General features: G+C 42.7%; 3 protein-coding genes and 1 long non-coding RNA gene across 16 annotated transcripts in view; 1 reads left to right on the forward strand and 3 right to left on the reverse strand.

The window, feature by feature from the left end:
- Positions 1 to 1,753, reverse strand: part of GPBP1L1 (GC-rich promoter binding protein 1 like 1) — a 54,863-nt gene extending 53,110 nt beyond the window's left edge. Inside the window, exon 1 of one of the 2 annotated variants that reach the window (XM_040977761.1) lies at positions 1,612 to 1,753. The gene's annotated coding sequence lies outside the window, so the exon portion shown is untranslated. The remainder of the gene's footprint in view (positions 1 to 1,611) is intronic. The other variant, XM_040977760.1, reaches the window with a different exon arrangement.
- Positions 1,131 to 8,514, forward strand: TMEM69 (transmembrane protein 69). Of its 7 annotated transcripts, none has more exons than XM_040977764.1 (4): positions 3,477 to 3,566; positions 4,340 to 4,436; positions 5,545 to 5,684; positions 7,732 to 8,514. In XM_040977764.1, the coding sequence occupies exons 3-4, from the start codon at positions 5,643 to 5,645 to the stop codon at positions 8,434 to 8,436; spliced, it is 747 nt and encodes a 248-aa protein (XP_040833698.1). In that variant the 5' UTR covers positions 3,477 to 3,566; positions 4,340 to 4,436; positions 5,545 to 5,642; the 3' UTR covers positions 8,437 to 8,514. The 7 variants fall into 7 exon arrangements, with proteins under 7 accessions (XP_040833699.1, XP_040833701.1, XP_040833696.1 ...); XM_040977766.1 differs by having other exon boundaries at positions 5,577 to 5,684; XM_040977765.1 differs by lacking the exons at positions 3,477 to 3,566; positions 4,340 to 4,436 and adding an exon at positions 1,131 to 1,343.
- LOC121154756 lies at positions 3,076 to 3,542 on the reverse strand. Its single transcript, XR_005883603.1, has 2 exons — positions 3,464 to 3,542; positions 3,076 to 3,331 (listed from the first exon to the last, which is right to left on the reverse strand). It is a non-coding gene; the product is annotated as an uncharacterized LOC121154756 (long non-coding RNA).
- Positions 8,515 to 11,528: 3,014 nt separating the features above from the next.
- LOC121154750 (intracisternal A particle-promoted polypeptide) overlaps positions 11,529 to 21,418 on the reverse strand; it is a 51,089-nt gene continuing 41,199 nt past the window's right edge. For 5 of the 6 annotated variants that reach the window (XM_040977757.1, XM_040977755.1, XM_040977752.1 and 2 more), the window contains 3 exons: positions 20,953 to 21,075; positions 16,686 to 16,906; positions 11,529 to 13,812 (listed from right to left, as the gene is read on the reverse strand). In XM_040977757.1, coding sequence (XP_040833691.1) covers positions 13,588 to 13,812; positions 16,686 to 16,906; positions 20,953 to 21,075 — 569 coding nt within the window. In that variant the 3' untranslated portion in view covers positions 11,529 to 13,587. The remainder of the gene's footprint in view (positions 13,813 to 16,685; positions 16,907 to 20,952; positions 21,076 to 21,418) is intronic. The other variant, XM_040977754.1, reaches the window with a different exon arrangement.

A 21,418-nucleotide genomic window follows, 5' to 3' on the forward strand; every position in this document is an offset into this window, starting at 1 on the left:
AAATTTTAAATGCTTTTCTTGTAAAAACATGTATTTATATACATAATGTAAGCAAAAAAAAAAATTCCTAGAGGAACTGACAAAAATAATTAGTTGGAAAAAAACGTAGGAAGGTAAATCGAAAGTGATTCCTCAGGAAAGGCAACAGCTTAAGACTAATCCGCAACTAAATCACCTTTTCAAAAGCTAAACTATTATTCTTGGTTCGTAACCTACACCTCTTCCTTTTTTAGTTAAACTTCTGGGTTTGATGGCTTACAAATAAAAGCAGAAAGACAGATACTAACACAGAAATAAAAGCAGAAAGAAAGCCTTTTGTAAAAACAATACAAACAGGCACTCCACACCTGAACAATGTTTGTCCCACTCTCCCAGCTTAACAGCACCCCTATTTCAAGCATTAGAAGAGATCATGAATTCATCCAAGTAGAAGCTTAAATCGATTCGAAATTACCAGGATCTCCAGTTTGGGAGTGAAAGGACTTATGCCTAGCCCTGATTTGTGTTCCAGAATGAAAACATGAAACACTATTAATTCCTTGTTGTCCGGGTAGAGAATAAAAATATCTAGGTTAAAAGGAAGTATTTCCAAAAAATTGCTACCAGCCAACTTCAGAGCACAAAGTTGGCAGATAAAACTGACTTCATCGCACATTTTCAGAACTACAAGCAAAAAAAAAAAAAAAAAGCATCCACTTTTATGTAAACTTTGAGTGGGCAAACTATGAGTTTATTTCTTGTCTCCACCTTGTGAAAGAAGTCTTCAAGATAAACAACACTCCTTTTGGAAACAAAACAACCAGAAGACTCAGTCAACCTATAGCCATCACTGGAAACAGCCAAAACTTTTACAGGCATGTCAGTGTGATTGAATTTATCACACTGTAGGGCCCATTTCCCCAAGGTGTGTAACAGCCATTTTAGAGTCATCAATTTTTTTTTTTTAATTTCACGGGCTTTGGAGAAAGAATCAGATTTAAAGTAGGAAGAAAAACTCGTCCAGATCTACGAGCTGCTTTTTAAGGGGCTCGGGGTTGGGGAGAGGACACAGGCAGATACTGCAAACTCTTCATCTAAACGTAAACACTTCGCTACAGCAGAGAGCCAGGGCAAGGAAGGGTTAATGTGTGTGTGTGTGTGTGTGTGTGTGTGTGTGTGTGTGTGTGTGTTTTCCCTTCCCTGCTACTTCTGACTTACACTTTTTTCCTCCTAAGGTTTGTCTTTGGAAAACAAAAGCTCTGACTTGGGTTTCAGAAATATGGCCAGGAAAAAAGAAAGCTGTAAAGCAAGCCTCTGAAGCAGCACCAGAACCGACCGCCTGGAGAGGAGCCAGAGAGCCGCAGGTGAGCGTTCCGACTCGCAAAGTTGACGGAGGGGCGAGCTCGCGCGGAGCCCCGTGCCGGCCGCCGCTGCCCGGCCCGTTCGCACAGCCCGGGGGCTCCGCTCGCCCTCGCCCTGGCGGCCCTGCACCCCAACCACCTGTGTGAGAGCTTCCCTCAACTAGTTTCCAACACTGGGCGGTTGGTCTGGTACCGGGCGGAGCCCAGAGCCGGGACGACTTTCAAGCCCCCCAACCCCTATACTGCCGGATTGTCCGGAACTCCCACTCACCGGGCAGCAGCGGGGCGACACCGGGGGACAAGACGCGACGTCTGGGGACCGGGGCCCCAGCTTCCTTGACCTGGCAGAGGTGACTAGCCCACAACCATAACAAAGCTCTTCCCAAAATGGCTGCCCGGCCCACAAGGCTCAGGAAGGGGCAGAGCGGGTGTCGGAGGAGGAGGAGGAGAGGAGAAGAGGAGGAGGAGGAGGAGCGACGACCAGCCCGGGCCCCCTCCCCCAGCCGGCCCCGCCTCGCACGCTCACCCGCAGGAGCGCACGCGCATGCGCACGGGCCTGCCACGGGCACCCTGCGGAAGACGGCCCGGGCCTCACGCTGCCAACGTCCGGCCGCCCCGCCCCCAGCTCCCCTTAGCGCGGAGCGAGGCGCGGCGTGCTGAGACCCTGCACGGGGCTCAAGCTTCCAGAGACGCGGGAACCGGCCGAGTTTAGCACACGGAGACACTCCCTCTTAACTCTGCAGCCCAGTGCCAGAGCGCGTGTGACTGAGCTAGGGATGTGTGTAGAGGCGTACCCGTATTCCCTGCCCCCACTTGGTCCACACACGCCGCCTCCGGGACGGAACGCGTTCCCAAACTCCCTCTAGCAGCGCCAGCCAACCGGTTTCAGAGACGCTCGTGTTTTCCGAGCCTTTCCCCACCTTCCTTCCCTTTCACGTGTCGCGGAGACTCCAGCCCCCAGCGGGCCCCGCGCTGCCGGCGCCGCAGGTCTGCACGGCCTGGTCTGGCGCGCTACCCGCTGGGAGTTGTAGTTCCCGGCTTAGGGGCGGAGTTTTGGCCCCGACTGAGGCTTGGCCCTGAGCCCAGAGCCGTTTCTCACAGAACGGGAAGGGGCGGCACTCCCGGGATGGAGAAGGAAATAAAAGTGAAAAACCCTAGGGGTGTGTGCGGGGGGGGGTGGGGGGAGTGTTCTAGTCACAACGACTCCGCGGGCTTCTTCAGCTTTCCTGCCTGAGAGCCACAGTTACTGGCTGCTCGGGGGGGAGGGGAGAAGACTAGGAGTGAGCTAAAAGATGGTCGCTTCGTCCTTGTCATTTGGTCTTTCACATAAGTGCTAAAAGCTATCAGTGAACGCAGCGGTCGCCCAGCAGTGGTTACTGTGAGGAAGATTTCGCTGTGGCTTCCCCGCTGCACAGAAAGCCAAGCCTGTGGGATGGCTGGCAGCTCCGATGACAGACTACCTAGACTGAGGAGAAATGGGGGGCAGCGGCCAGCCAGGGTCCATGGAGAGCTGGCATTTGCCTTCGGCCCTGTCCTTAGGCCACCCTGATCATAGGGTGCCGTGTCTGTCGACACGCTTCAGCCTCATTGAGGAAAGGGTCACAGACAGCCGACGGTGGCGGGGAGTCCACTCTCCACACTCCATCTCCTCTCCATGGGCTTATCACGAAACTGAGGATCCCACCCCTCGGGCTCTTTTTTCGGTAAAGGTTTAAGGGTCCAGCCAAGAGGATGACAATTGAAACGGGATTTTACTCTTTGCCCTTAAAAGCTGAGGACCCCAATATCCTGTCGAATTTACAAACTGTGTGGTTTACAAGGATTCCACAGAGGGCACGTGACTTAGCCATCTAGAGTCCCCCAGTCTTCCATCTTCCTCCTTCAGTTACTCCGAGAGTGTTCCAGTAGCTGCATTCTACCTTCCCCCACTGCAGGCAGATTCTCCCAGTGGGAACCCTGGAAGGGAGCAGCCATGGCGATCAACTGCCCCACTGCCGTCCTCAACGAGGATTAACCAGTGTCTCCCAGACGGAAAGCAGGACCTAGGAACCCGTGTGTTTGCAGGTCACATCTCCACCCGGACTCCTATTTTTGCTCCCCGGGAAGTAGGGGCAGTGGTCTACCTGCACCGGCCGGAAGTGCCTGTCTCAGGTCTCGGGCTGTGGCGTCTACCCGAGAAGCTGGCGAGTGCTAGGGCCACCAATGCGGCTGGGCAGTGAGTAGCAGGTGCGACTCCATTGGGCATCGTTTTCCTGAGGATCCTTGCGTCTAAACCGTCTAATCTCCTTTCCGCGGTTGTCCTTATAAGGCTTGCGGTTTGCCTCCCCACCGGGGGCATGACCATTGGAGCGTTTTTCGCCTAAGCTGGGGGGTGGGGGGCGGGGGGAGAAGGAAGAATTTAACCCTAAGGCATCAACTGCCTCCTTTAAGATTGAGGCTGTCATTTTCCTCCTTTAATACTCATTGTTGCAAATTACGAACTGTTCAAAGAAGCGGAGTGAGATTTTGAATGGGATGATGATTTTAAGGTGATTTTAAGCAAAAGGCAAGAGTGTTAGTGTCAAACAGAAATCAGCTGATCTCACTCCCTAGGTGCTTCAGTGTATGTGGAATCCGATGGTCAGGTCTGTGATCAAGAAATTCTTTCAACGAATTTATTTTTTTAAATGAACACTATAGGTGTGTTTCAACAGTTAGCTTCTCATGGTTAACAATGGAACTGTCAGATATAGATACTTAGAGTGTCACGTTAGACAGGCTTCTTTTTTAATGTTTATTTTATTTTGATACTTTTTACATATTTGATTAGGGTGCAAACGGTCGAGGGCTAGAGTGAAGTGGGTACTCCTTTGTTTTTGCTTTCTCTTTTTCATTACTGTATCTGGGGAGAGGGAAGAGATAAGGGGAGAAGCCACATCCAACCTCCCAATCATCCCTGGGGTCCCTGACGTGGAGCATCCTCCGAGGGTCCTGCTCAAGTGATTTTGATAATTCAACAGTTCTGAATTGTTGCCGATTTTGCCACGCCTCTCACATTGCAGTCTCTCCAGAATCCACTGGCTAACAGAGTCCACCTTAGAGTCTCCGTTTGACTAGGTATTTAAGGCCAACTCTTGGCTGGGGTTGTTGATCAGTTTGTACTGTCCCCCTTGTTATGATACCAGGTGTCCTCTGCAGTCTGCAGTGTACTGCCATATCCTCCATGTGCATCTGGATATGCTTAGACAGGGTCTTAACAGGACTAATAGCTAGTAGAATTGATTTGTTTGAATGACAGCATGATAGTGGGAGAGACAGATCTCTCATCCCCAAACGGAATCAGGGCTGGGCCAGACCAAAGCCAAGAGCAATAATTCCAGCTGCATTCCTTGTGGGTGTCAAGGGTCCCAGCCTTCTGACCTTCTGGCCTTCTGCTGCTGCTTTACCAGGTACATTAGAAGGGACCTGGATTTGGAAAGTTGTTTGTATATGATACTAGTGTTGTGAGCAGTAACTTAACCCATGTGTTTTGTCCCCCATGTCTTCACATTAAATTTTTGCAGTCCTATGAAGTAGTTGTTATTGTCCTTATTTTGAAGATAGCTGAACTGTAACATGAGGATTTACTAACAGGTTCAAAGTCATGTAGTTAGTACGTAGTGGAGTGCTGATTCCAACCCCACTTTTGATGCTGAAATCTGCACTGTAACAGGTTGTGATGTCTCCCAGGAGGTCATGGGTGAGGCTATTATGAGCATTGAGAATAAATGTCTAATAAAAGCCAAAAAATTTAAAAACAAACAAAAGACAAAAAGAAAAAAAAGAATTAATGCATAGAAAACCCATAGCTCAGCCATTAACTCACAGCTACATGTGTAGGTTTCTACTGTCATGATTTTGAGGTATAAAGTCTTAAGCCCTAAGGTAGAAATGAAGGCAAACAAAGAAGCTATGCCATTCAGTGCCAGAGATCAGAGAACTAGCATTCCAAGGAAGCAGCTGCCCAGTGTCACCTACAGGGAAGTGATGGGGTGTTCGTAACATCTAGATCATCTGCCTCTGTACCATTCTTCCTCTGGTATCAATCAGCCAAAGCTAAAAGAACAGTTGAAGAAGAAAATGTTTGTTTCTTTAATGTATCACTAGTTCTTTATTACATGGAAGAAATTCTTGTGAGTCAAGAATTAATAAAAACAAAAATTAAGTGGTAATTGTCTTTATACAGCAGCATGCTTCTGATTTGACCCCTCCACTTAGCTTTAAGAATACATTAATCCCAGCTGTCTGACGTCTTTCTGAACAAGACATTTACCAGGGCCCAAGATGTTTTACTTCATCCAGAGGCTTTCTCAACCATCTCCAAAGGTGGGTTTATTCGGCAAATACTTGACCACAGTTTGCAACTGTTTGTTCCAACTGGGTGGTAGTAGTATGGGACAAAAATGCCTTCTTCTTGCATTCTGGTCAGAGGGGAAGAGTTGGGTGAAACACAAGTAAAAAAAAAATCCAGTGGGAAGTGTTGTGTTGTGGAGAGCAATGTTTCAGGGAAGGGGAATAGGGAATGTCAAGAACAGATGTAGGGTCATACTTATTAGCAAAATAGGAGTAGGAGATTTATTTATTTTTATTGGAAAGGCAGACTTACAGAGAGAGGCTAAAACAGAGAAAGAGTTGAGCCAATAAAGAGCCAGGAGCCTGGAGGTTCTTTCTGGTCTCCACACGGGAGCGGAGTCCTAAGGCTTTGGGCCATTCTCGACTGCTTTTCCAGGCCACAAGCAGGGAACTGGATGGGAAGTGGAGCAGCTGGGGCATGAAATGGCACCCATGTCGGATGCTAGCACTTGGAGGTAGAGGATTAACCAGTTGAGCCAATGTACTGCCATCCCTCCTTTATTTAATTAAAGATTTCTTTCTTTTTCTGTCTTTCTTTTTCTTTCTCTTTCTTTTCTTTCTTTTTCTTTTCTCTCTTTTTCTTTCTTTTTTCTCTTTCTCTCTTTCCTTCCTTCCTTAATCCTTCCCAGGTGCATTAGGGAGCTGGATCAGAAGTGGAGCAGCCCAGACTGGAACCAGCACCCATAAAGAAGCAGTTTAATTTACTACACCACAACACAAAAGCAACAGTCCTAGGGATGTTGCTTTTGCAACTAATAAAATAAGCCATATTGTTGGATCCAACACAGTAGCCTAGCAGTTAAAGTCCTTGCCTTAAATGCGCCGAGATCCCGTATGGGTACCCGTTCGTGTACCAGCTGCTCCACTTCTTTCTAGTTCCCTGCTTGTAGCCTGGGAAAGCAGTCGAGGACAGCCAAAAGGCATGGGTTCCTGCACCTACCTGGAATATACCAGAGAAGCTCCTGGCTTCGGATTGGCTCAGCTCTGGACATTGTGACCACTTGATGGAATATCTTTCTGTCTCTACTCCTCTCTGTAAATCTGCCTTTCCAATAAAAGTCAATATATTTGTTTTAAAGCCATATAGTTAAGGACCTAGACTCTCCCTCCTCCTCTTTCAGGTATTTATCTTGTGGGATAAGATTAGTTTATGTATGTCTGATTTCAATTCAGTACAGTATTTTGCTTTTCAAGTTTTACAGCTGTTTTTCTTTTTTAATAATATATTTTTAGTTCTTATTTTTTAAATTATTTGAAATGCTGAGAGACATCTATCTGTGGTTCACTCTTCAGATGCCCACAACAGTTGATGCTGGGCCGGGCTAACTTATCAGGGCTCATGTGAGTGGCAGAGACCCACATAGTTGTCAACTGCAATGGCAAGATACTAGCCTGTATCACAGGAACTCCAATATGATGCAGATGCCTCATTAACAGGTGTGTCAAACACTCACCCTTATTTTTTATTTCTAACCAACACATCTTAATAATACATATTGATAGTATTTAGCTATAATACTATTTGATATTACTCTGTAGTCAATTAAGCCTGTCTATAGAGTTTGATGTGCTATGAGACAGGCATTGTGGTACAGTGGGTTAAACCACTGCTTAGAACACCTACATTCCATGTTACTTGCCAGGGTTGAAGTCCCACCTCAACTTCCAATCCAGCATTCCTGTTGCTGTGTATCCTAGGAGGCAGCAGATAATGGTTCACATACCTGCAGTCTCTGCCACCCATGTGGGAAAGCCAGATGGAGCTCCTAGCTTCACCCTGGCCCAGCCCTGGCTGTTGTGGGCATTAGGGAAATGAACCAGCACATGAAAAATTGTTCTAATTGTCATTTTGGCTCTCTGCCACTGTTTCTTTCACATAGATTTAAAAATATATATCAAGTAGTAAAGTGAACTTTGATGTGCTAACAGGATTCTGTTTTGTTTTTGCTGTATCATTTTTGGATAGTTAAGAAATATGGTGGTTATTTTATTTTGTCTTTCGTTTCTGTTTTCTTTACAGATGTTTAAGTACACTTTTACGTTGGGAGTAGGAGCCAGCAGGAGAATAGAAAAGCTTGCCCTGAAGTCATCTCTGCAGCAGAACTTTTCCTCCTTATTTTCGAGGTCTTGGTGTGTCTCCTCATCATTTCCGGTGTATATTAACAAGACACAATGTTACCATACATCCCCTTGCAGCTTTAAGAAGGAGAAGCAAGCAGTACTCTCCCCGAGGCCATCAAGTACCATCACTTACCTGACTGACAGCCCCAAACCAGCATTATACATAACTCTGGCAGGACTGATCCCCTTTGTTGCTCCCCCACTGGTCATGGTGATGACAAAGACTTACATTCCCACATTAGCTTTAACACAGATGGCTTATGGAGCCAGTTTCCTATCTTTCTTGGGAGGTGTCAGATGGGGTTTTGCTCTGCCACAAGACAGTCCAGCCAAACCAGACTTCTTGAATTTAGCTAATAGTATGGGTCCTGTTGTGTTTTCCTGGTTGGCCTTCCTTACTTTTGAAAGGCTCAATGTAGCCATAGTCACAGTCATGATAGGTTTGGGCATGGCATTACACGCTGAACTCTTTCTCCTGCCACATTATCCCAAGTGGTTCAGAGCCCTGAGGTTACTGGTTACGTTAGTGGCTTTTTTATCATTTTTAATAACTTTAATAGTTGAAAATATTTATCCAGAGAAGGGACCCAAGAGAGCTGTTTAAATAAAAGAAATATAAAACTACTTTGTTGATAACATTAGTGTATTGTTATAAGCCTTATAAAGTTGTATTTTGGCATCACCTTGTTTGCTTTTTATTTGGATCTTTGCCCCCTACCCCATGAGTGCTAGTATATTCTACATAGGTTATTTCTCATTTCGAGAAAATATTTTATAGTAATTAGTTGAACAATAACACGAAAATCCTTCTAGGATCTTTAAATATCTCGTGGCTTCCATTTATTCTTTCGATGAATTATGTCACCTATTTAATCATTTCAATTTTTTTAAGACTTATTTGTGTTTACAATTTGTTTTTTAAAGATGTATTTTATTTTTTATTGCACAATCAGATATATAGAGAGGAGGGGACATAGGAAGATCTTCCGTCCAATGATTCACTCCCTAAGTGGCCACAATGGTCGGAGCTGCGCCTATCGAAGCCAGGAGCCTGGAGCTTCTTCCAGTTCTCTCATGCAGGTGCAGGAACCCAAGGCTTTGGGCTGCCCTCAACTACTCTCCCAAGCCACAAGCAAGGAGCTGGATGGGAAGCAGAGCTGCCAAGACATGAAGGCAAGGGCTTTAGCCACTAGACCACTGCCCCAGGCCCTACAATTTTTTTATTATTATCATTTTATGATAGAATTCCACAGGCCTTGGGATAAACTTTACTTCCCTCTCTCCAAATCCCCTCCCTCCATTGAGGTCCCCTATATTATTAGTATGTATAGTTCTATATAAACAGTTATATGTGGAACCGGCGCAATGGCATAGTGGTTAAAGTCCTCGCCTTGCACGCGCTGGGATCCCATATAGGTTCTGGTTCTAATCCTGGCGGCCCTGCTTCCTATCCAGCTCCCTGCTTGTGGCCTGGGAAAGCAGTAGAGGATGGCCCAAAGCCTTGGGACCCTGCACCTGTGTGGGAGGCCTGGAGGAGGCTCTTGGCTCCTGGCTTCGGATTGGCTCAGCTCTAGCCGTTGCGGTCACTTGGTGAGTGAATCATTGGACGGAAGATCTTCCTCTCTGTCTCTCCTCCTCTCTGTATATCTGCCTTTCCAATAAAAATAAATAAATCGTAAAAAAATACCAGTTATATGTCCATCATTGTGGGCATGGACAATGGCAGAGTCCAGTATCCTATTGTCAAAATATAGTTTGCAGTTTCATTGGTAGTCCATCTTTGTTCTGGAAGTAGAGATGCATGTTGCATTGTATTTTCACATCTGGATATGATAGTCTCCATTACACAGTTACTATACATTCCCTTAAATGAAAAGCCACAATACAAAACAACAGAGAAAAATTTACAATGCCATAAAGTTCTCAAGAGGTTACATTAGTTCAATGGTCCTGAATTGCTGGTGATCCTGCCACTCCAATCATGAAATCTCTCCAGAATCCACTGGCTGCTATGGTCCAACTTAGAGTCTCTGTTTGCCCAGATCTTTACTGCAAATGCTTGGTTGGAGCAGTTGAATTTTTCTATCTTCCGTCCTCTGCCATGGTACTAGGTGTCCTCTTCTTAGGCTTCAATGTACTGCCATATATCCATGGGCACCTGGATATGCCATACACTGCTCCCTCTGAGCCACTGAGGAGGCCCAGCTTTGACACATGTGTTCCACGTTCAGACCATGGAACCTACAATTCTATCCATGGTTGGGGTTCTGAGTCCAGCGGTTCAGTTGGTAGGGAATCACCAAAGAAACCTCATCTGAGGCCATCCCAGACCTGATTCTTGTATATGTGTTTGCCAATACAGGGTCTGGCACAGTCCATCACACACACTATCAGCCTACACACACACACTGATAGTTGCAATTATTGGGTCAGTTCTGTCTCCAGCCCCGTGTTTTATGCAAACCAAAGGGTGTTAGCATCCAGCCCAATCCTGCCCACCACATATTCAGGCTTCACATTAACCAATGGGAGCTATAATCTAGTTGGAGCAACCCGCAATAACCACCACCAGGTCCGCCCTCTACCCCGGTACCCCTGCTTGCCAGTATATATAGTAGACTGGTCCTATCTGTCCCACATCCCATTCGGCTCTCATTCATGTCAATGGACATTGAAGTCCAGTTTATCCCAACCACCCACACTCCATTCTAGTGCTTGGATTTGCCAGTGGGTGATATGAACCAACCCAGCCTGGCCTGCCCCTGACCTGCGCCAAATGTATGCAGATGAGTACCATATTTTGGCCTGGTCTAGGCTGCTCCCATGCCTTTATTCTTGCATTCATCTGCAGGGTGTGTGTCCCAACAGAGGATTTCCCCAAGCTCCTCCATCAGTAAGTCTTCCAATGCCAGATCTCATGCACACCAGTGAATCCATGGGCCAATGCTACTTAGTCCACCTCATGTCTCACAGGAACAGTGGTCTTTCCTGACCAGCCCTCAGTTGTTGTTCCTGACCGATTCCAGTTGTTATTGGGTGCTGCACCCCAGCCATGCCTGTCCCACACCCAGACATGGCTCATGCATAGCTCAGCAGGGCAGAGACCTAGCCTAGCCAGTCCTACACCCACTGTGGTTCTCATGAGCAACAGTGGGTATAGAGTCTAGCCCAGTTCAGTGCATCCCATACTCAGTCCACACCCATGCCAAGGGATCCTGCAGCCATATCGAGACCAGACCACAGCCCTCTCGCTCTCCAATGGGAATCCCACCCCAACCAGGGCATCTTCTTTGCTCCCCAACCAGGCCTGATCCCATCCACAGATCTTGTCCATGCCTGTGGTTGCTCTGACCTGGCTTGGCATAGACCCTCATCTGTCTTAGCCTTTGCCTTTGGATGTTATAAGCTGGCCCGATCTAACCAGCCCTTAGTCCCAAAGCTTTGGGACCCTGCACCCACATGGGAGACCTGGAGGAGGCTCTTAGCTCCTGGCTTTGGATTGGCTCAGTTCCAGCTGTGTGGCCACTTGGGGAGTGAACCATCAGACAGAAGATCTTCCTCTCTCTCTCTCCTCCTCTCTGTATATCCGCCTTTCCAATTAAAATAAAATAAATCTTAAGGGAAAAAAAAAAAAAGAAAATAGTCCACTACAGGATAATAAGGAAGAAAAGAAAGCCCACATTTTTCAAATCTTTCTCAGGTTAACTCTTGTTAAGGAAACTCATTTATTTGTTTCTAATTTTCCTGATCTCAATTAAATGCATTATTTTTCAGAATAGGGAAAATGTACATATTTAGGCAATTGCTCTGTTTCATAAGAAATACTGCTATTTTGCAGGTAAATTATAGGGTATATTTTTTTCAGAATGTGCAAGTTCATTTGATTAAATAATTTTGAAACACTGAACTGTCACACATACTTGAGAACAGACACTAATGGTTGCTCAGAAAATGGAATTAAATGTAAAAAAAAACAAACTTTCCTAAAGTTAAAAGAAACTATACAGTAAAAACAAACAAAAAAAACCACACACACACAATAATTTACAATATCCTACCATAGTTTGGTAATTCAGGGATGCTGCTAATACTAAGTCAATAATACTTTGTAAAAAAAAATCCAGATATGTTATTAATACATTCTTTTAAAAACATTAGTCGTTACATAGGATATACTGAGATCTGGATTTATTTAACCCAAACATTGATTGTCTTGGCATTACATTTCTTTCATGGCAGTGCAAAATGGCTCTCTTCACAGTGCCTTTTTAGGTTAGTGCTGCATGATAATGAGAATGGAATTATATTTTGTAAATCTGTTTTGAAGCAAAATACAGATTATAACTAGAAATATTAAAAGCACATAAATGAGAGCTTAAATTGTCTACAGATTCTCTTATTGGTTCATTATCAGACATCTTAACAGATTCCAAGCATGTATCAGTGGCCTTTTAACATCCAGGGCAGTCCTGCTTTCTGTGCTACATAAGTTTTTCCTAATACGTGTAAATGATAATTTATGAAAGTTTATGGGCCAAACCAGATCCTTTGGATATGATTGCTACCTGAGTTATCAATTTTATCTAAAGATTTTCTAGCTAAATTGCTGATGTTGCCAACAATATACTGAAATAAATGAGAACTCAGTTCTTAAGTGAGCAAGTTAAACCTTCATGCACTGTGACTGGCCAGTACGAATAATTCATAGTTAGTGGTCACACACAAAAGATGGATCTTTCTCTCAGACATGGAAAGTTTTTCTGAGCAGGTGGGGGGGGGGCGGAAGGGAAGTTTTATGAAGTAATTTTTCAAATTTTGGAGTATCTGCATAGACCTCACTGGTTAAACAAGTGAAGTGCTCTGAACTCTGATATCATATTGACACTTAAAACCTACACATTTCAGATTTTTGGATTAGAGATATTCAATAAGCTCTTATAACAGCCTCCTCCAATCCACAAAATAGCATTGTAGTAAACTGGTTTTCAAGCTTGCCCAGGTTCAAGTAAATTTCACAAAGTATGATAATCTAATAAAATGTCCTCTTAAAACCATACAGATAATTTTAGTGACTATCTGAAAAGCAAATTTCGAAATGCTTAGTACAGCCTGCTGGGCTATGTCACCCTTTACAACATTCTACTGTAATTAAGTCACTAAGAAACTACTCTTTATTATTTTCTTGAATTCTCAAAATCAAAACAAAAATAAGAGAACAAAAGCTTTTTGCAGGCTGTAACAAACAAGCAAAACTCATCTATGTAAATAGCTAGACATTTCTCACAGCTCCCACAAGTATATCTGCTAACAATAAAAAGTCTGTACCTGGTGAAAACTATCATGAAATAAAATAAGTTGTTTCACTGGCTAAATTTTCAGTAGCATAACCATGGAAAATTGATCAGAAGTTTGAAAACTGTATTCCTACATCATTTATAAGTTATGTAAAAGGGGATATTACTCACACAGACTTTAACAAATAATTTTTACAAATAAGACTGCTGGAAAATTTATTAGTCCAAAAAGTCATGTCTATTGTTTGTAAGACTGGCAAGTTTGTGTGACCTCTTTATTAATGTAGGGTATATTTCATAGGTCCTCTGATTTTTAGGGAAAAAAAATCACTCTTTTGTCATTTATCTACCAAATACATGTAAAACTCAAATAGAATCAGGAGGTCCTATTACCAAACATGGTTGATTTGCAAAATACTGCATCTGCCGAATGTTCGTCATGCTCCATTTTGCTTTCTGTTTCATAGCACAGCGACACCTCCTTCACAGCGACTGGTGATCATGTTACCGATTTCTGTCCAAGTATCTGAATGAGGGTTATAAACTTCAACTGAGTCCAAGGTGCCTGGGGCCAAGAAATCATGACTGGAAGCCCGACCTCCGGAAACATAGAGAAGACCATTGACTGCCACAACACACATGCCTGCCCTAGGCACTTTCATTGAAGCAACTTCAACCCACTTCTCCTGGTAAAGAAGGAAAAAGAATGTTAACAGTGTCATATAATGACAATAGGGAAAATCTCTGAGAGAACAAATACCCTGGTTCTTTTCCTGTGTTTAAATTCAAAACTTACAACCCCAGAGAATTCTAGAGAACATCTTAAAATGAACTTGCTGGTACCTATAAGCAGAGGATTAGCCATCTGAGACATCATACCAGCCCCAATTTCCCATAAACTTTTTGAAGAATTCCCATACATCTAAGAAATTTCAATGCCTTTGCAAACAGGTTAAACATAAAACTCAAGCAATTTACATCACAATCAAGTTACTGCTAATTTCGGGAAAGGAATTAATCTTAAAAGGCTTCCAATGATACAAAGGCACATTAACATGGAAGAAGAAAGATAAAAATTTTTGCTGACTTTCTATTAGAAACTATGCAAAATAAACTGACCAACCGAGGGCCAGTGTAGTGGCATAACAGGTAAAGTTTTTGCCAGCTACATTGGCATTGCAATAGTTCAACTCCAAACTGTTCCACTTCTGTTCCAGCTCTCTGGAAAATAATGGAAGAGGTTTCAAGTGTCTGGGTCCCTGCCAACCTTTTGGGAGACTTCAAAGAAGCTCTTGGCTTCATTCTACCACAGGCCACCATGGCCATTTAGGCAATGAACCTAAATGGCAAATGAAAGATCTTTCTGTCTCTCCCACTCTATTTGCAACTCTGAAGGTAAATATAGAAATAAATCTTAAAAAAAAAAAAAGAAAGAAACTAAACAGTATCATCAAGGTACTGAAGAAAAAGAAAAGGTTGGGGCCCGGTGTCGTGGCCTAGCGGCTTAAGTCCTCGCCTTGAACGCATCAGGATCCCATATGGGCGTCGGTTCTAATCCCGGCAGCTCCACTTCCCATCCAGCTCCCTGCTTGTGGCCTGGGAAAGCAGCAGAGGACGGCCCAAAGTCTTGGGACCCTGCACCCGTGTGGGAGACCTGGAAGAAGTTCCTGGCTCCTGGCTTTGGATCAGCACAGCATCGGCCGTTGCGCTCACTTGGGGAGTGAATCATCGGATGGAAGATCTTCCTCTCTGTCTCTCCTCCTCTCTGTATATCTGACTTTCCAATAAAATAAAATAAATCTTAAAGAAAAAAAATAGTTGTTCTAAAGGTCTGTACTCAGTAAAGCATCATTCAAAAATAGTGGGTTAGGCTGCAGTTTGTAGCACTGCCATCCATATCAGAGTACCAGTTAGGTGACTCCTTTCTATTCTGCTTCTGAGCCAGCTTGTGTCTGGTAAGGCAGTGGATGATGGTTCAAGGACCTTGGCCCTTGTCACCCATGTGTGAGGCCAAGATGTAGTTCCCAGCTCCTGGCTTCAGCCAAGCCCAAACCTGGTTACTGCAGCCATTTGGGGAGTTAACCAGCGGATGGACAGTATCTCTCCCTCCCCCTCTTTCCCTTCCACTCTGTCACTCTACTTTCAAATAAGCAAATGAATAAATCCTTAAAAACAAAAGATAAGCACAGCATTACAAAAAAAAAAAGACTCCTAACTTCAATGTGTACACAGCTAGTAACAGAACTTCAAAATCCATAAAGCGAAACATGACAGAAATGAAAGGAGAAATACATACATAGTCAACAATGATCATTTAAACATTCCTTTCTTAGTAATTGAAAGACTATTTGGGGCCCGATGGCATGGCCTAGCTGCTAAAGTCCTCGCCTTGAATGCTCCAGGATCCCATATGGGCGCCTGTTCTAGTCCCGGCAACTCCACTTCCCATCCAGCTCCCTGCTTGTGGCCTGGGAATGCAGTCGAGGTAGGCCCAAAGCCTTGTGACTCTGCACCCGAGTGGGAGACCTGGAAGAAGTTCCTGGCTCCTGGCTTTGGATCAGCATAGCATCAGCCGTTGCGCTCACTTGGGGAGTGAATCATCGGATGGAAGATCTTCCTCTCTGTCTCTCCTCCTCTCTGTATATCTGACTTTCCAATAAATAAATAAATCTTTTAAAAAAAAAGAATATTTGAGAGACTGTCTCCCCATGAAACTGTCGAACTTATCTGCACAATAAGATGCTGGACTCTATGTTTTGTAGATGCTTGCAAGGGAAAAAAATCTCAACTGAATTTGATCTGTGGTAATGCAACAAGACGGAAGAATCCACCATGGGGGGGGGGAAGCGAGTTTTGGAGGGGGGAATCCCAGTGCCTGTAAAACTGTGTCTCATGATGCAATGTAATAAAAAAAAAAAAAGAATATTTGGGCAAATCAGAGACTAGGGAAGACTTGTACAACATGAAAAACCAATTTCACTTAACGTATATATTAAATTCCATACTCAACAGCAGCAGAATACCCATTCTTTTCAGGTGCACATGAAACATTTATTAAGACAAAAACAATATAAAATATGTTCTCTAACCATAAAAGAACTCAATTAGGAATCAGTAGCTAAAATATATCTGGAAAGTCCCAATATAGTTATATATTAAACACTACTAACAATGTGTTGTCCCATAGATAAATTATCAGGAAAATTAGAAAATGTTTCTAGATAAATGCAGATTAAAGCATAACATGTGTGGAGCTCCATTTAAGCATCACTTAGAGAAAATCTTTTGCTTTCAAGAATTATAATCATAGAAAAATTAAATTATAAAAATCGTGTAAACTTCCACTTCAAAATATCTAAAGAGGAGCAAACTTTAAATAAATAAGAAGGAAAAATTATAGAAATCAAAGTAGTAGAAAATGAGTGGAAAAAGAAAATTAGAATTTTTGAAAAGGCAAATAAATTTAAAACAGTAAATAACTACTTTTATAAATGAGAGATTACTACCACATATAATATAGGCATTAAAAGGGTATTAAATGTTGAGACCATCAACCTACCTCTTCCAAGGAGTATTTTTCTACAGTACGAAGAGCATCTTGTGTCTCATTCCACCCTCCAACAGAATAGATGCAGTCATTGAGCGCAGCCACCCCAAGATAGGCTCTCCTGGTCCCCATTGGAGGAAGCGGAGACCAGCGCTTAGAAAGGGGATCATAAACTTCAAAAGAACGAAGCTCTAGTCCTTCATTACTGATACCCCCAATTACGTAAATTAAACCTGGAAATGGAATGGAAAATAATATTAACAGCAGCTAAATGTAACCGTTGTGAGCAGTTTGTTTTAGGCTTACAATATTCTAGAGCATATTATTAGTGTAAGAGAAAAGTTTCTATCTATCATATCTCAAAATGCAGAATGCTGAAAGAAACAGGGATATTGATCTTAGTTATTTGAAAAGTAGAGTTACAGAAAGAGATCTTGCATGCACTGATTCACTTCTGAAATGGCTTCAACAGATGGGGCTGGGTCAGGCATAATCAAGGAGCTTTCTCTGGATCTCCCATATGGGTGCATGGGCCCAAACAGCTTGGCCATCCTTCACTGCTTTCCCAAGCACATTAGCAGGTGGCTGAATTAGAAGTGGAATAGCCAAGACTTGAAGCTGAACTCGTATGAAATGCGAGCATTGTAAATAAGAGCTTAATTCACTGTGCCACAGCAGCATACCCACAGACAAGAATTTTCTATTTTATTATCTACCTGATGGGTTCAGGTTCCATATCTATCACTACCACCCACAGGTTAAAAAAAAAAAAAAAAGACAGAGAGAGAGAGAGAGAAAAAAAAATCATGAACTTAAGCTGTAAATACCTTGCTCTTTTTAACAGTACTTGTTGTCCAGGCATGAAGTAGAAAATTTAAATTAGTATAACCATGGGGCCAGAATAAGGTATAAAGATCAATCAGTAGAGTGCAACAAATGAACTTACAGAGTTATTTACTAAATTTGATTTGAAATTAATGCTTTTGAAAAGCTATGCTTACTTTTTGAATTCCTAGAGTTAGTCATACTCTAAAAGCAGAAGTCATAAGTTGTAAAAAAAAAAAAAAAAAAGACATTTTTAAGAAGCAAGGACTAAATGTTAGCAAACCTGGTTTCTAGTTCCAGCTTTGCCAGTAATCAACTGTGAGAAAAAAATAACTCAAACCTTCCTAATCTGTAGCTTCCTTATCTACAAATGAACAGCATTAAATTAGATCATTTCCAAGATCCTTCTCCAGCTTTACAACTTTATATGTGAAAAACAGAAATATTAAATAAAAACAACCAAAGAATACTATAACACAAAACAATAAAATATAATCTCATGTAATTCAATGCTAGTGGAAATAAGAGAAAGCATAGTGGCCAAAAAGCAGAAGGAACTTGAGCTGAAAGCAGACAAAACACAGCCATTTTATAACAATGGGCAGACTGATTTCTATTCCACGGGTGCATATGAAACTCCCTCACACAGGACAGAGAGCTGCATTCTATTTGACAGTTCCATTAGACATCTCTCACTGAGTAACAGACAATTTAAAAAAGGTCCACACACCATGTTAACACACACTCAGCATTTTTCAAATCTACCATAGGATTATGTTCTATGTGGTCTGAATTTCCACATACTGTGGTAAAAAAAAAAAAAAACCAAAACACTGAAGATAAAATCCTAAGAAAGCCTGTCCACACGGCAGTTAAAACAAGTCTTGATACCCTTTCCCTGCTTATAAATACCAACTCAGGTGTTTGTAGAAGAGAAAATAACAACAAGAGAGGATATCTCAAATGTTAATTTTCCTAGCCAGGAAATTCTAGCTTCAAGGAATTCTTAATTCTAGATTTGCTTATTTGGGGGGGGGGGGGGCAGGGGGAATTCAACTATTTTGGCACAGTAGCCTCGTGGCTAGTGTCCTCGCCTTGTACGCCCCAGTATTCCATATGGGTGCCGATTTGTGTCCCAGCTGTTCCATTTCCCATCAGCTCCCTGCTTGTGACCTGAAAGAGCAGTAGAGGATGGCCCAAATCCATGGGACCTTCTTGGGAGACCTGGAAGAAGCTCCTGGAAGAATGGCAGGTAATTTAGGAGCAATTCACAAATGCACAAATGTCTGATGGTGAATCAGCAGGAGCCTTATAAAACCATTCCAGAAAACTGAAACAACTAAAAAGCATAGAATTTATAGTTGCTGGGGCCTGGCACAATGGCATAGTGGTCAAAATCCTCGCCTTGAATGTGCAGGGATCCCATATGGGTGCCGGTTCTAATTCCCGGCAGCCCCGTTTCCCATCTAGCTCCCTGCTTGTGGCCTAGGAAAGCAGTCAAGGTAGGCCCAAAGCCTTGGAACTCTGCACCCATGTGGGAGACCCAGAAGAAGTTTCTGGATCCTGGCTTTGGATTGGCACAACTCAGCTGCTGTGGCCATTTGGTGAGTGAATCATCGGACGGAAGATCTTCCTCTCTGTCTCTCCTCCTCTCTGTATATCTGACTTTCCAATAAAAATAAAATAAAAATCTTTAAAAAAAAAAAGAATTTAAAGTTGCTAAAAAGTATTGACTTATTTTCAATAAATATTTCTTTTATTATTATCTTCCATGATATGGTTTTAAGGTATTCTTCTCTACTCCAATGTTAAATATACTTTTACAATATGATACCAGATTTTTCTACCACTGCCTATACCTACGATGCCATGATACACTTAAATGCAAAATGTTGGACTTGTTACTGGTGCTGAAGGACTATACTATTGTAATAGTCCTTACTAGGAAATAGTGGAAGGAGGTAGTTTGAGTAACCTTCAAACTCAATATGGAGAGTGCTTGGAAATTTGCAATAAGCTTGCCATATGACCCCTATCTCGCTCCTAGGAATATACCCAATAGAAGTGAAATGTGCATGTTTGAAGGGGATCTGTAATCCTATATTTGCAACAGCACAATCTACAATAGCAAAGACATGGAAACAATCTAGATGTGCTTCCAAGGAAGAGTGGTTAAAGAAGTTGTGGTACATCTACTCCATGGAATATTATTCAGCTATCAAGAAGAATGAAATTATTCTATTTACAACCAGGTGGTCCCATCTATGCTCAATGAAATGAGTCAATCACAAAAGAACAAATACCATATATTCTCTCTTATATAAGGAAACCAACATGAAAGGTTTAACTCCAATAGTTCAATCCATACTGTTTTCGATTGTTCGCTTTTTTGGCTATATCCCATGTATTTTGATGTTTTTTATTTCAGTTTGGTTCATCCCAAATAATCTCTTTTCTCCAGTTGAATTCATCACAGACTCATGAATTATGTGATGGCATCATTTTACCAAGAGACTTCTGTGTTTCCTTTTTGTCACTCATGTGTTGGTTACCCAGTGGCACGTTTTTCTTCATGGTGCTGTAATTTGTTGTTGATGTTGTTGTTGTTGTTGTGGCTGTTGTTCTAACTCATACCATTTGTTGACCTTGTTTCATGGCTTCTCACATATGGTAATGTATAGTGATGGAGAACTGAGGTTTATCATATACAGACGAGAGGGTACAATGGAACATGTATCCCTGCATCCAGATGAAAGATGGATTTCCACTGAAACTGTTGGACATGTGTAGACAATGAGATCTGGACTGGCTGACATTGTCTCTACCAACAATGTCAGGGTACACTTAAACAAGAGACTGATAAAATTATGATTCTTTATGAAGAACTACACTATTGTAACAAAATGGGAAAAATCCGATGGGGGGGTGGGAGTTTGGGGGGAAATCTAGCCTATACAAAATTGTACCACATAATTCAAAATTCAAAATAAAAATATATTTTTAAAAAACCTAGAAACTCAAAAAAAAAAAAGGGGGGGGGGGGGATGCAGCAGCGGTGGCCAGGTCCCAGGTGGCAGGTGACAGCTTGAGGAAGGCTCTTATATTGGCGCTCAGCAGCGGCAGGCTGGAGCTGCACAGGACAGGTGGTGCTGGCAGCTGCTGGCCAAGGGCAGAGGCAGAGAAAGCACAGGGGCATGCAACCGGAGGTTGCTGGAGGTTGCCCCAAGCGGCTGATCACACAGACCCTCAAGGGTGGCAGGCAGAGCGGCACTTAATGGCTCGTGGCACCCATGGGCGTGCAGTCGGCAGGTTTAGGTGGACAGAGGTGGCAGAAATAATAGTATTACCCACTTTCCTGTAGCCCCTGAACCTTTTTAACTATGTAATGATTATTGAAATTATAATAAAAATGGAAAATAAAAAATATTTTGAGGAAAAAATTTTATGAAATTACCTTGCATTTCACAACACCCAAAGTAGTAGCGTGACACAGCCATGTTGCCAACAACCTCCCATTTGTTTTCATCGGGATCATATCGTTCAATAGTGTTCCCTATTTCAGCTCCAACCCATCCACCTGTAACCAAATAGGAGAGCACTGTCGATTAAAAAAATGGCATTGACAAAGATCATTTCATACTACAGATGAGAATCGCATGGGGGTTCTCTGTCTACAATCACAGGAAAAACTATAATTTGACCAGGAATAGAGCTCAAGTGTTTAATTCTGTGTCTAGTTTTCACTAGAGATTAAAACAAAACAAAACTTCTGCATTACCTCATGGGGAACATGGTATTTTGCAAAACCCCCTTTTAAAACAACTTCATCTGTTCATACTGGTTATCCTATTTAAGGATAGTTTCAACACTAAGCAGAGTAAACTGTACAGAGTGACTTTAGGATCTTCGAAAAGGCCCTT

Source organism: Ochotona curzoniae, unplaced genomic scaffold (genome assembly GCF_017591425.1).
Source record: "Ochotona curzoniae isolate NIBS_2020 unplaced genomic scaffold, NIBS_Ocur_1.0 contig_2855, whole genome shotgun sequence".
In the NCBI taxonomy this organism is placed as follows: Eukaryota; Metazoa; Chordata; class Mammalia; order Lagomorpha; family Ochotonidae; genus Ochotona; species Ochotona curzoniae.

What these genes read in the sequence shown, in the direction of transcription:
- TMEM69 (XM_040977765.1), top strand. Translation starts at nt 5,643, where the DNA reads ATGTTTTACTTCATCCAGAGGCTTTCTCAACCATCTCCAAAG. An exon ending in TTTCTCAACCATCTCCAAAG is followed by an intron (nt 5,685 to 7,731) that starts GTGGGTTTATTC and finishes TTTTCTTTACAG; the next exon opens with ATGTTTAAGTACACTTTTAC.